General features: G+C 43.4%; 1 protein-coding gene across 4 annotated transcripts; it reads right to left on the bottom strand.

The window, feature by feature from the left end:
* Window positions 1-3,301: 3,301 nt before the first annotated feature.
* On the bottom strand, window positions 3,302-13,503 carry ccdc149a (coiled-coil domain containing 149a). Of its 4 annotated transcripts, none has more exons than XM_026353333.1 (12): window positions 13,365-13,503; window positions 12,222-12,383; window positions 12,071-12,109; window positions 11,682-11,789; window positions 11,408-11,524; window positions 10,382-10,554; window positions 10,114-10,186; window positions 9,817-9,901; window positions 9,088-9,232; window positions 8,817-8,893; window positions 5,511-5,615; window positions 3,302-4,631 (listed from the first exon to the last, which is right to left on the bottom strand). In XM_026353333.1, exons 1-12 carry the CDS (start codon window positions 13,413-13,415, stop codon window positions 4,120-4,122), a joined length of 1,647 nt encoding a protein of 548 aa, XP_026209118.1. In that variant the 5' UTR covers window positions 13,416-13,503; the 3' UTR covers window positions 3,302-4,119. The 4 variants fall into 4 exon arrangements, with proteins under 4 accessions (XP_026209118.1, XP_026209119.1, XP_026209121.1 ...); XM_026353334.1 differs by having other exon boundaries at window positions 13,283-13,497; XM_026353336.1 differs by having other exon boundaries at window positions 13,361-13,497.
* Window positions 13,504-13,728: the final 225 nt, after the last annotated feature.

The following is a 13,728-nucleotide window of genomic DNA, read 5'->3' as shown; positions in this document are numbered from 1 at the left end:
CACTAGAAGGAGCATCTGGTTGGTATAGTAATTAACCCTGCTGAGTGGTTGGCCTGGAAACTGCTGGCTCCGTGCCCCTGTCCGCCCTCATCCCTCAAACCTTTGGAGGACCAGAGATGATGTGTCAAACAAACTCCTACATCCAGCAGCCCCGCTGGCTGCCTGCGCACACTTACTAGATCCAGTGAGCATCGCCGTGACCCGGCTGGTCTCTCCCACCACTCAGGCTCCAGGGTGGGATAAGTGATGGGATAGGGATCAGAACAAAGCAAAAGCTGACACAGTGATAAGATTAGCCGTATGTATGATATGGTACAAGCCATCTTGACATCTGCAACATAAAAGAGCACCAGCTAAGTACAAAGCTACAAATTTCACAGGACAGGCATGCGCACACATACAAATGATTCCTCTTTTGATCTCTCTTTTAAGCACAAACACACATAGGCAAACACACACCTGCGTGATTCAAGCAGCACAAAACCAATCGGAGATCTTTGCAATACACAATTTGTACTTGGCCTCTAGTGGAGGATGTCACTGTCACAGATAAGGGGCTAAGATTAGTTTTTGGCATGGGCTAGTTGCTGGTGCCATAGCCTCATTTTATCTATAGTGGTGATGATTGGCTGTAACAGCCCTCAGCAATCCTCTTTTTGCTCTCTTAGGATCTGAGGAGGGAGGATGAATCTTTCAGCTGTGTGACAAGATCAGATAATGGCCATGTTTTTGGCATTTGTGAGATTTATTTTTACATATTAGCCGACACATATGCCGATATTGACATATGGTAGGCAAATACTGGCCGATATACAGGACTAGCCATGCCAATTTTAACTGACCGAGCTCTAGTTTCTGGTCATACTTAAATAATTTATGGCCAGAGCCAGCCTTAAAACCTGAAATATTCCACCACAATGATTATGAAGAAAATCAAGTTGCAGCTGAAAGTGACATTGTGAAAAGCCTTGCAAAGAATGATTAAAGTAAAGACTAATGGTTAAAGAAGGCAAGGCAGGACAGATAAAAAATACTGTCAACTTCAATCTTTGTCACATGTCTAACTTGCTGAGCAGCTAATGTGGCTCTCTTCTTCCACATAATCTTCCCATAATCAATGCATCTCACTCCCGTGTTCCTTCTTTTCCTAAAAGACATGCATAGATTGCTAATTTCTTTAAAGCATTCATATGCATGCAAAGGAAAAAAAAATAAAAAAATCAAATATTGGTCAACAAGTTTATGAGAAGCCCGATGGCAAGATGGTATCATCTAGCGAATACATTAGTTCAGATTCCATCTGGTTCATAAACTAAAAGTCGTTGTATAAAAAAAGCTTTCTGCAGTGTGCCAAATCAGCTGCCTGGCACGGGGCCGACGCTGGGTAAACACCATGGCTCCATAGCTTTAATTTTTTTTCTATCTCTCTCTCTCCTCTATTTTGTGTCAGAGATTAAAAATAGCAAGTGGCCTTCTGCAGAATAAGCAGTTCATGGATTCTGGCTTTGACGCTATGTTTGCCTGGAGAGGCCAGCTGTCACCTGCGTGCGGGAAGAATAGGCCTCACCGCAGATTATTAATACACAGTGGGCTCTGGACTTTCAATCAATCGATGAACCAATCGATCAATAACAATGTTATTGTCCCTTGGGGCGTTATTTTTGTAGCAGCACAGTAGCAAATGACACAGGGAAAGCATTCACAGTCAACATAAGGGAAGGGGGCTAGGAATTATCAGCAGCTGCTTCCTGTGGAGGTCAGACAGACTACTTAATGGAGTTCCAATGATTTTACAACAAACTTTAAATTTCCTGTTTAACACTGAACCAACAGATAAAAGAAAATGTAATATGACGCTTTCAGTGAAAGCTCTTTCAAACAATGTCATCAGAGTTCTGTCAACCTGAAACTTGTTCAGCCTTCACAGACCAAAAAGACATAGCTGACTTTTCTTGCCCAGCATTTTCGTCAATTATGGTGCCCAGGTATTAAAGGGACTCGACTGTTACTACAGCCTGGCCATTTACTACAGTGCTGACAGAACCAGGTGCATTACGTCTAAAATCAATACACATGTCCTTAGTTTTAGTTACATTCAACTCAAGGAAGGAGTCAGAGCATCATTCTAATGATGAATCCACCACCGGACCATGAGACGACTCGTCATTGACTTTGTCCGCAAGACAAGATAGGTGTGCCAGTGCATCCATTTTACAGTTCTGGAAAACTTTGGGTGTCTGTAACTTTGTTTTTTAAGTAATACACAGAAATGAACAAAACCCATAACAATTAGAAAAATGTATAAAATAAGCCCCCTGTATTTAGCTTTTAGTAAAGTCTGTGTCAATCTGTGATGCTGGAATGATTCGCTCCCAGGGCGGAAGGAAGAGAATCAAGTTAAGCGTCTCTAATCTGTAAAATAATCAAAAGACTGAAGCCGCTACATTTCGAATTAATGAGAGACCAACCTTGTGAACACTTTAGAAATTAGTCAAAGCGATTTTCTGCAGATATGGGCTCATTTTCTGGTTCAGAACATTACCATCAAACAAACCTCATTTGTGTGTGAAAGCTCAAACAAATATTACACCAAGTTCACAAAGTCAGCCTCTGTGTCAGTTTTGAAGTTTGGATCAGATAACATTCCTGCTTGTGTGGTTTCCAGCTTCATGGGGGGAGCAGATGTACGTATCAGTTAAACTTTTTTTTGTCAGACGTACCCCTTCACTGTCCATCATCTTTCAAACGTTTAATTATTTTAAACTCAAAATTATTTCTAATTTCTAATCATACAAAAGTGGATGTTTTTAAATCCTACTACATTTGTCTGGCAGCTACAGCTGATCACAGTTTTTCACCATGTAGTCCAGATTGCTTCTTTTCTGACAAAGGATCAAATGTTTTTTCGTGGGCTGAGGAAATCTGTAGTTGGACTATGCTGAATACTCTCAGGGCAGCAACATCACCACCATATGATGATCAAATGGAATGTGATGCATTGTTGTAGATTAAGTTAGCAGACAGTATATGAAGAACCTATAATTGGTGCAATCATAATGCACTAATACTGACAGAAGGATTTTTCTTTAAACAAACAACTGCTCTGCAGGTATTAGTCATGGACACTCAGTGAGAAAAAGGGTAGACAAGAAAGCACCAGCTCACTGAGAGGTTTGTCTAAATAATCATTTATGTGCTAAGCAACAAAAGCTTTTATAACCACTAAACCTGTTTACATTACACACTTTCCACATAATATGTGAATATATTAAATATATTTTTTTAATTATTTGAGCTACTCCACAATCTCTCCAAGCCCTGTTTTATAAATACTTCTGGTTCAGATTCACTACATCAGCCAAATCACACATTTATTCACGTAAGCTCAAGACATATTAGTTGCTGATCCTCCATGACATGTCTGTGACAGTATGAATAGAAGAACCCCTGCTGACATGAAGAATGATGACCAACGGTATTATGGGATTTTGCATTTATATTTATAAATATCAGTAAATATTTTCCACACACAGTAAGGCACATATAGTTTCACCCAAATATCAGCTTCTTCATAAGGAAAAATAAAATCTGAATGATTTGTGAGATTCACCCTGACAGGTGAATGGAAGTCAATGGAATGTGCGATATTAATATAATTTACACATATATACACGTTAATTATAGGTTTTTGTAAGCCAATTTTATCTCCATATGAGAGAGAGCGTCCCTTTGGAAGACAGAAAAAAGTGTAACAACTGGGATTATCTTATCACAGGGGAGGGAGGAACTGAATATGGGACACAGGTGAAGCTGCTATACTTTCCCAGCAAGTTTTTCCAAAAAAATTATTCAGTGTTCCTGCACAGCAACGAGGCTGTGAAGATGCAAAGTCCACCTCCAGCTGTGTCAACGGTGGCTGAAAACTGAAAGTGCTTACTCTCTGTTTTATTGACTGAAACGGAGCTGTTGAGCAGTGGCTATGTTCGGAGAATGCAACTAGGGGGTGTTTAATGCACTCATCAATACGAACGACAAGGACAAGGATTTAACTAAGCTTCTCAAGTCTTTTAGTGATGTTCATGCTAAGTTGTCACTGTGACAGGCGTCACTCTGTGCAGATCAACACTGAATGTCCCACTCCCCTGTCCCCGGCACCTCTGTATCCGGGTTCTCTGGAGCTGATACAGAGGCTCCTACATGTTCAGGTAAATCATTCGACCCCTCATCGTCCTGGGATTGGCGCAGACGATGACCCACCTCTGGCTGATCAACAGCAGCTTGTTTAATTTGAAGCCATGAAAGGTCTGATTCAGCGAGTGGCGCATCCAGCGCCAAAGCCGCTTCTTCTCCTTCCTCCACCGTGGAGCCCAGTTCCTCATCTTCAGCGCCCTCCACCTCGTGCCCCGCCTCTTCCACCGGACTGCGCCCCTCCTCCAGCTGTAGGGCAGCGTCATCTTCCGTCAGGTCCGCCGTTTCCCCCCCTCTCCTCTCGATCCCATTCGTCTCCACCGCCGCTAGAGACTCCAGATTGTTGAGCAGTGCAGGTGCGTCTTCCCCGCTGACACCATCTGCGCCAAGGTCGCTGCCGGTGGCGTGGCGTTCCCATGGTGATTCATGGGAACTTCTGTTGTCTGACATAAATGGGAGAGAGCTGATGAGACAACTGGTCATTTTAATTACTTATTTGATCTGAAGCCATAGCGACATCATAAAACAAGTACTTATGCCCTATTCTGCGCCCTCCCCCAAAAAGTATATATACATATACTTTGTCATATACGCTGTCATTCCAAACCCTAATTAATTAAAACCACATAAAACATGTATAAATTGGAAGAAACTCAGAAGAAACTAAGACAAAAAACTTTTCTCCCGTGGAGTTAGACTACTCTGTCAATATAAAAAGTTATTTCAATTACTTATTCGACTGAAGTGCTTCCATGGCAACAGGCTAAATATAGCAACAGTGCCCCAGACAAGGGGACGCAAGACAAGTGTGACGCCCCGCATCGCCGCAATAGCAACAGCTTAGTTCTGCTTCTTTCTGCCAAAATATGCTCTCACTTTGGGGATTACTGACCCATATTTGTGGCTGTGCAGGCAAAAAGGTTAAAGACTGCACATAGAGTCCCAACCACCTCTTTTTTTTTTCTCTTGCACACACATACACACACAAAACATGCAAGAAGAAAGCAACATTACTTGAGCATCCATATTTATGCCCACCCGCCCGCCCCCCCCATCCCCTTTCAAAGAGAACACGGCAGAAGTTTCTGAATGTCAGCGGGCGAGAATTTGCTTCACATTTCCAAAATGCCATGGCATTTGGGCAGCTTGCACCAATGAGGAGCAGAGAGGAGTGGAGACAGGAAGGAAAGGCACTTGGGTTAAACATGGAAGGTAGCAAGGAGTGTTTAGCACGCAGTGGCTAATTACACTGTTTATGCCGTTAGCTGTGTGTGCACTTATGAATGGCTGGTGTAGCCAGCTACACACTATTACACACTCACCTTTGGGTGGCTGCACTCTGGGCTGGATATTTGGCTGAGATGTGGCACGTGTGGGAAGGAGCTCTGGTTGGAGGTTTTCATTCAATGTCAAATTGTCCCGTGTCCCTGCAAAAAACCCGCCACCACCACCATGTTGTTACTTTCGCATCTTAATGACAACAACAACAACAACAAAGGAAGTTTTATGAACAGTTTGGCCATGTTTGGATTAGATGGAGAGCGTCCAAGCACATGTATGGTGCTATACAGCTTTCATGCACTATACGAGAAAATACACGCACGTATGCAGAGCAGTGCTTACAGGAAGTGGCTTCAGTTCCCTGTCATCTGTCTTCATTAGTGATGGCTGCACGCCTCTTAGGCTGACACCATATGCTACTCATAGGAGACTGTGCACTATAAACCAGACATCACCAATACACACACAACTATATGCACTGGCATGCATGCACACACACACACACACACACACACATATACAGAAGCCTTTAAGTGTGCACATCAGCCTTTGCCTCAGAGAAGCCATGTAAACAGGCACAACCAGGCCCGTTTTCTGTGACCACTGGAGTGTGAGGCACGAAAACAAACAGACGAATGAGAAAATGGATGACTGTGTGACACGAAGCATGCGAATCATGAATGGTGAACGGGGACCATATTGTTACGAATGCAGTCCATATTGTTTTGGATGCTCACTGTTTACACTGACGTGGGAGCTGTGAGCGAGGGGGAAGGGGCCGTTTGGATGCTGACGCTTCTATACAACAGCTTGGAGTTGCTTATACTACCACATAAAAATGTCTTCACACAGTCCTGTTCTTCCTAAACTTGCCCTATAATTAAAGAAAGACTACATCGAAAGGTCGTTAATGTTAAAGTATGTTACTATAGCTGTCAGAAGACACGTCAGCTGATACCTCCTTCATTAAGACAGGTGACTGGACTGTAGCACTGCACCCAAAGTCCTTAGAGGAGTTCTGCCGGCTGCCTTTAAAAGCCAATAATAGGGAATAATAAGGTGGAGCTGGTGATCACTTATGCACAACAATCCCCATACTGAGCCAGCACTCTCAGTCTTTCCAATGCCTTTAAATCTACAGCATCCTGGGAAAAAAAGGCTTTTCTGCTCGACTTTACACCACAAACCACAAAATTGTAAACTGTATAAATTACAAATAAGGAGGACAAAAAGACAAGGGATGCACATATCTGTCAAACAGTCAGATCCTACACAGGATTGCAGTAGTGTCTCGCCCCAGGGTGACAGGTAAAACCTTCCCTTTAACTGAAAAAGCCTGTCACTGGACCAAAACATAGCTATATTGGTGCATTCTCCATCCAACCTCTGTCTTTTCAATAGCTGATGCACTCTGACAGGCTTTCACTTGCCGTGTTACATTTCAGCTTGCACTCATCCAGCATGGGGGTGGGGTGGCGTGGTCCAGGGAGGGAGGGGGTCCATCAATCACAACTTTATCTGAGTAACTGCACCGATGTCATTGTTATTGTTTTTTGTTCTCTCTCATCCAGAGACAACACAGTCACCTCTAGTGTTCTCCGGGCGTCAGGTAGGCATTCAAGGCCCTCCATCCTCTCCTGTTTGCCTTTAATATCCATCAGCCCAACTTCATATCACATCAAGGCCAAAGACGCTCACATCTCTCTCTATATCTCGGTCTCCCTAACTGTGGTGGACAGCGCGGTCGTCAGGCACTCTGGGCCCTCGCCTACAAATTCCCTAATAACGGCACATTCCCCTAAATGTGTTTGTAATGTGGGCAATCATTTTCAGTAATGGATGCTTGTCAGTTTTATGGCGGTGAGAATGACGGTCTCATGACAGGGTACCTCCATCCAGCCGCAGCCCCCCTCCAGAGCTCAGTCAGCGTCATCCACAGCACAACATCTCCCTCCAGTGGGGATAATGGGGAACTACTTCCTAGGTGGACGGTCTTGTCACCTGGTTTCTGGCATGTTATTATTATTCTTTTTCCTACTTTTGATGTTTTCAGTTTTTTTTTTTGTTTGGCTTTGCTGCAGATGGGTTGTTTGCAGGTGGCTGCCATGTCTCTCTCAGGTTTGCCTCCCAAACACAAATGGTGTTGTATGGGTATTTATATTTATATATTTATTTTATTATTCTATTTGGGTCTCAAACTTTATTTTCTTCCTGAACTTTGCAGATAATTTCCCTGTCTCATGACAGCTTTGAGAGCATATTTTTTTTAAATTTTCCTTTCTTTCTCCTCCTAGTCTCATTTTCACTGCCCCGTCCTAACAACAACAAAAAAGAAGAACCACATTTTCTGTAAATAAAACTTTTTTCTCTTTTCTGTCAAATTGCGTTAACGTTCAACTATCAGTCTCTAACATGACAGGCATCTGTCTTTTTCTGACGTGATTTATGATTCAAATTCTTGCCATTCAGAATCCGAGCCCATTTAAAAATGAACCAATACAACAAGACTGTGCTGCTTTAAAAAAATTTCCCTTTAAAGAATCTTCCCCCTCGAGTGTAAAATTTCAGACAGATCCAGTGGACCAAAAGGACGAGTGTGTATTTAGGCAGCCTATTCAGTCAGTGGTATCATGAACACACACATGAGCGGGTGGTCAATGGAGTCGACACATTGTAAACGGTGGGCACGAGGTGACATGATTTCTGGGCGTTTGCCCAGATTTGTCCTGGCATGCCAAAATGGAGGGCATGGACGGGCTAAGTGGGGCAGAAGGAATACATACTCCCAATTCCCACAGATACGCGGTAGGTCAAGCCTGAGACGCAGCCAGAGGAGACAAAGACACATTGTTATAAGCATAAAACATCATTACTTTCTTGTATATGAATATACACACGTGGTCGCGTTTACTAAGATGTGCACAAATATCAATGTGCGTAGGTGTATACATACAGAAGTAAAGACAGGTTAAGGAACAGTCTGAATATTTCTATATTCTCTCACTGTTTACTAGCTGAATTATTGCAAGGTGACTACCAAACATAATTCTTTTAAAGCACAGCAAGCCATTTGTTTGTATCCATGAGAAATTATTGCCACCGAATGGCGTTTTATTAAGACAGAATATATTGGAATGAATTAGCGCTTGTTCATATTCATATTCTAAACCCTGAACGACAGTCAAATTACTGTTATTGCTCCATAATTATTTAATAACTGGCTTGAGCTCAATGTTAGATTTAATTACGGAGGGATCATTTCAGGACTTCAGCACGGAGGCTGCAGAGTGGTACAGATGTTTTTTTTTATTATTATTTTGGTGGAAGCTTAAACACTAGAGACCCACCTGGAAGACTCCACAGTCCTGAGACCTCCAAGGTCTTCAGCTTCCGTTCCAGATCTGCAACACGGTTACCCAGGATCCTGTAGGCCGAGTAAAGGAGGGCAAGGTTTCTATAAACTGATGTACAGCGGGGTGTGTGTGTGTGTGTCACAGTTCAGTGTTTGCCTTGAGGGTGGAGCAGGATTCTTACAACAGGTAGGCAAACACGAGTGTCAGCTGGCTGAAGTTAAAAGATGACCCTTAAGAAACTGCAGTCAAAGAGCCCTTCCAGTACCTGTTGGTGTGCCTCTGGTGTTGGATAACCAGATTCTTCTCATGGATGGTCTCAAGCAGAGCTGTGGCCAGGGACTTGAGGTCGGAGATCGACTGTGGCGTGGCTGGCAGGCTGCAGCCCTGCTCTTCCAGGAGCATCTCCTGGACTAAAATAGAAATAAAAAGAGACACAGCAAGGACATGGAGGGGATTAAAAAGTGAGAGACAAGCAGAGTGAAGGAAGGAGATGCAGCTATTTTAATTTGAAGCTAGAAGACACAGAGTTCCTGACGACAATGCACAAAAACATTTCCGAAACTGGGTGAGACAACAGGCGGAGAGACGGGGGGTAAAACAGCATGACAAGAGCAAGACAGAGATGAAGAGTTAGAAACAGCTGTCTACTAGGTGACACTCTCTTAACTTTAACTCCAGAGCCCACTGTGCTGCTCCTGCCAGCGACTGTCAGTCATCATAGCAGGCTCATTTCCCTGCCAGTGGTGCTCTCTACCATTCAGAATACAATTAGTAACCCAGCTGGTGTCTGGACAGTGGCAAATAAAGGAGTTATTAAATAATGCAATGAGCTGCACGCAGCTAGACGCAGATTTGTCACAGAGCTTGTGTGATCAAAAAGAAACGACAGAGGCGACGGACAACGTTTTGACAGTTTCCAGATCAGCTGCTCAGGCGTCTATTTATGTGGAGCTGAAAGGGAATTCAAAGTGAGCCGAGCAGTTTGTGTTTTCACCTTGTTTGGCAGAGAGCACTCCGGTGAGGGGACTGCTGTTTGATTTCCCATATGTGGTGGAGTTTTTCCTCCTCTCGAGAGCTGTCTGTCGAGAGGGACAAACGAGAGAAGAAAGCTCACGGCGCCGTGTTTGATCAGCATGTTAACTTAAAAAGCAACCTGTGTTTTTTTGTTTTTTTTCTTCAGGGCATATCAATTTAAAATAATGTAAATTTAGTGCAACTGTGAATTATATCAGGATTCATAAGTTTGAAAAAAGCTAACTTGACGTTTTTAAAGGACGCGTTCCATCTGTACCTTGTACTTCATGATGTTTGATTTGAGCAGGTTCACCTCCTCTTGTAGTTGGCTGAAACGCTCGTGCAAATACCTAAAGCAGATCAGAGTGCACATTCACAGTAGCCCAAGACTGAACATAATCATTTTAACTAACAGTCAGCATATGGTATGATGTTACTGGTTTAAAGGCTGCTAGTAAGCCTTTCTATAAGCTGGTTTGGAGAGTTGGAGACGACTAATGTGGGTGTTCCTGTCCTCTAGGTATCTGCCTCTTTGTCCTGTTCACCTGTTCTCCATGCAGAGGGCGTCCACGTCGATGATTCGCGCCTCGTGGTTGCCCAAGATGTGGTTGAGCTCCACATTCAGACGGTCAGCCTTCTCCCTGAACACATTCCGCTCCGCCTTCACGTCCTGCAGCTCGTCTGTCAGGGCCTTCGTGTTGTGCTCCATCTCCTCCATCTAGAAAAGACAAAACAAAAAGGATTTAATTTGGACGATTATTTTAAAGCTTTGTTTGTTCAGAGTTTGCTGAGAGTGCACAAACTGTTTCCAGCATTCAGCAAACGAGGAACTCCCCACTGTGTTACCAAGTCTACTAAAGCCTTCTTCAACAACACCTCAACGACACGTTTAAAGCAAAGTATAGTTTCAGCATTACAGCCTAATCCAATAATACAGCTGCACATTAAAAAAGACAAGAGTCCAATCAAGAACTACATAAAGCAAAATCCCTTTGTGCCTTCCTGTGTTTCCACCACATCGGAACAGCTGTACAGATCAGGCAAATGACTCCGACAACAAATCAACAAACAATGGTGGCATTTGAGAGGTAATTTTCACAAACGAGGAAACAGCAGCACAATCATTGTGTTATTGTCTGCACTCACTGAGACCCCGTGGGTTTTGAATTAGTAAAGGTGACGAGCAGAGACGGAACAAGAGAAAAAGACTGAAATGCCGCAGCAATCTACCAAGTCACAACTAATTTCTTTACAAACAAGCTGTATTAAATTATTAATGATTTTTGTACCTCACAGTCTCTTTTTAGCTCTCTCTGTCCCCACTTCTCCACTTACTCTACCTTTTGTCAGCAGCGGGAACTTTGCTGAACCAAATTTAGTTCCTGGTCCCCACAGCAAAAAGGCAGGTAAGGTTTCTCAGGTTTCAAACTGGTTTTATTAATAGTCAACGTTTCTAATCTGTTTCTAAACTAATTTCAACTGCGGTGGATGTGCGACTGTGCCTTGAAATCACCTAAATGCGTAATGGTTTATGACAATCTATGAATTGTAAGAAAAAGTAACGTATGGACCTGTAGCCCTGCTCTTTCTAGCTGGCGAACCAGATCCTCGCGTTCATGTGCAGGAAAGTGGCGCGCCCCCACCTCCTCATCCCCCAGCCTCTGTCGAGTAATGGTCATCCTCAGTAGCTGCAGAAAAAAACCCAAAAAAAAAACACGTTTAATTCATGGCGTCTGTCCAACACATCGATACATGCACTTGACTTGAAGCGAGCCGTCCGGTCAGATGAGCGGGGTTTAAACTGTGCATGGGGTCTGTGTTTGCCACAGCTGCTGGTAGCCTCACCTTATTATCCCCCTGGGCCTCCGTGAGCCTCTGAGTCAGCTCCTTCACCTCCTCAGAGAGCTGTTTCACCCTCTCCCTCGAGTCTCTCAACAGCTGAGCTAGGTTGACCTGAGGAAGAGGTGGAGAAGGAGAGTAAAGACATGAATGGACGTATGGACTGAGAAATACTGTACAGAAAGGGGGAACTACACGATTAAACTGGTCCGACTTCATATGAGAACTCACCAACTGAGCATGTGATCTGTATTTATTCAGTATTATCAAGTTGTTTGTCCACTGAGTGCTTGTATTTAACACTGGGTCAACATTAACATAGGGGGAATTTAAGCCCCCCTATTCATTTTCCACCGTAGCATCAGTGCAATGAATAAAGTCAAAGAGCAACTTACCTGATTGCGTTTTTCTGGCGGCAAAGAGGGGTCACCATCCTAGAGTATAAACAAAATGAGAAGACAAATGGGTTATTTGAAATCATCCCGCTGACTCTTTGTTGGTGTCTTTAAAATAAAAAAACATACTGACTATGTTTGAACCACTCACAATGAGTTCTCTGTACTTTTTCTTCAGACCCTGGTGGCGTTCCCTCAGCTGGTTGGCCATCAGCTTGTACTGGTCTCTTTCCTGCTGACAGGTATCCAGCTCTTTGGACAGAATGAGCAGAGCCTCCTTCTTACTCTCCAGCTTGCGTTTACACACCAGGAACTAAGGACGGAACAAAGAGCAGTGGTGCTGTCACGTGCATCACTTTAATACGGTTAACGACAGGTCATCTAGCACTGTATGTTTATTCCAGGACTATGTAGGAAGGCTTTAATCATGTCTGACATCCATTTATCATATAACCTACACAAAAACGACTTCAAATTATTCAACCCCACAAATTAAATTCTCTCCGTCCTGCTCCCTACCTGTGGAAAAACACACAGTGGAGCCAAGTGTTTAAAGTAGAGATAAGAAAGAACAGAGTAAACCACGATAGGTGTCAGGCCAGCTCATAACCAAATTACATAGCAGCTGCTACTACGAAGCTGAAGGTAAAGTAGTCAGGTTGTAGATCCATCACATCAAGTAGAGTCCCAACAAACGTTTTCATTAATAATCCGGCAATTATTTATTCTCCTAATCGTTATCTAGATATATAGAAGTTATCTGACTTCTTTTTAGAGTTACCAGTTTTTTTTCTAAGGGATTTTTTAACATTATTATAATTATTGGGTATCACTATAGAGCGTCTAAACATCTACCTCTTAATGACCAGTAGTGCTCAGTGACCCTATATGCTGATATTGGGTTTTCAGCCCTGAACATATGTGTTACATTGCTCCAGTCTTACTCAGTAGATGTAAATCTGTTTATTGTGGGTATTTAAACTAAACGCAGCCCCACAGGTGGGTTTTTCTCTGCTCTGTAGCACCATGTACGTGCAGGGGTGTCCATGCATTTCCCCCCCCACAGCCTCGGATCCGGATGTTATCACAGCCTCACAGGATAATATGTTAGTTTTCTCCATCGATAAGGTTCCTATCTAGTAAAGCACTGGAAGTATTATGTGATGTTGACCGTCTTCTCCATCTGTGTCTCCAGCGCACCGAGGCTCGTACCATATGGGCCAGGGAAGCGTCTACAGCGGCGGCAGCAGCCCGTCTCTGCAGCGGCTGTGCACGGTCTTCGTCGCTCACCTACCTCGCTGACCAGCCCCTGCCAGTCGCTCTCGCTCCTCTTGGAAGACTGCATTGTCCGAAATGGGTTTTTAGAAAAATGTCACGATGCAGCTCGTCCTCCGTGCGACGTGCCGCTCCTCGTCCGTTTGTTTACCCTGCAACGTCACTTCTAGGTCCCCAGCTGTCAAGTTGAGGGGAATGAGAGCGGGGGAGCAACTTCCGGTACGGTTGAAAATAAAGCTAAGTTTAAAACAAATGCGTTCTTACTATATAAGTACTATCAATATAAATCCTACATTAAAAGAATAATTAATATAACATAATATAATAAAGTAGTAAAGCGGTTCTGAAGAGGACTATAAGAAGAGCAATAACATAACGGAAAT

Source organism: Anabas testudineus, chromosome 18, assembly GCF_900324465.2.
Source record: "Anabas testudineus chromosome 18, fAnaTes1.2, whole genome shotgun sequence".
NCBI lineage: Eukaryota > Metazoa > Chordata > Actinopteri > Anabantiformes > Anabantidae > Anabas > Anabas testudineus.
Note: the sequence above shows the minus strand (reverse complement) of the source record. Positions and strands in the feature narration are given on the sequence as shown.

Excerpts from the sequence above, each read along its gene's own strand:
- ccdc149a (XM_026353333.1), bottom strand. The coding sequence starts at position 13,415 with ATGCAGTCTTCCAAGAGGAGCGAGAGCGACTGGCAGGGGCTGGTCAGC. Across the intron at positions 10,555-11,407 it reads TAGAAAGAGCAGGGCTACAG|ATGGAGGAGATGGAGCACAA; the intron begins GTCCATACGTTA and ends TGTCTTTTCTAG. Across the intron at positions 9,902-10,113 it reads CAAACATCATGAAGTACAAG|ACAGCTCTCGAGAGGAGGAA; the intron begins GTACAGATGGAA and ends CCCTCTCGACAG.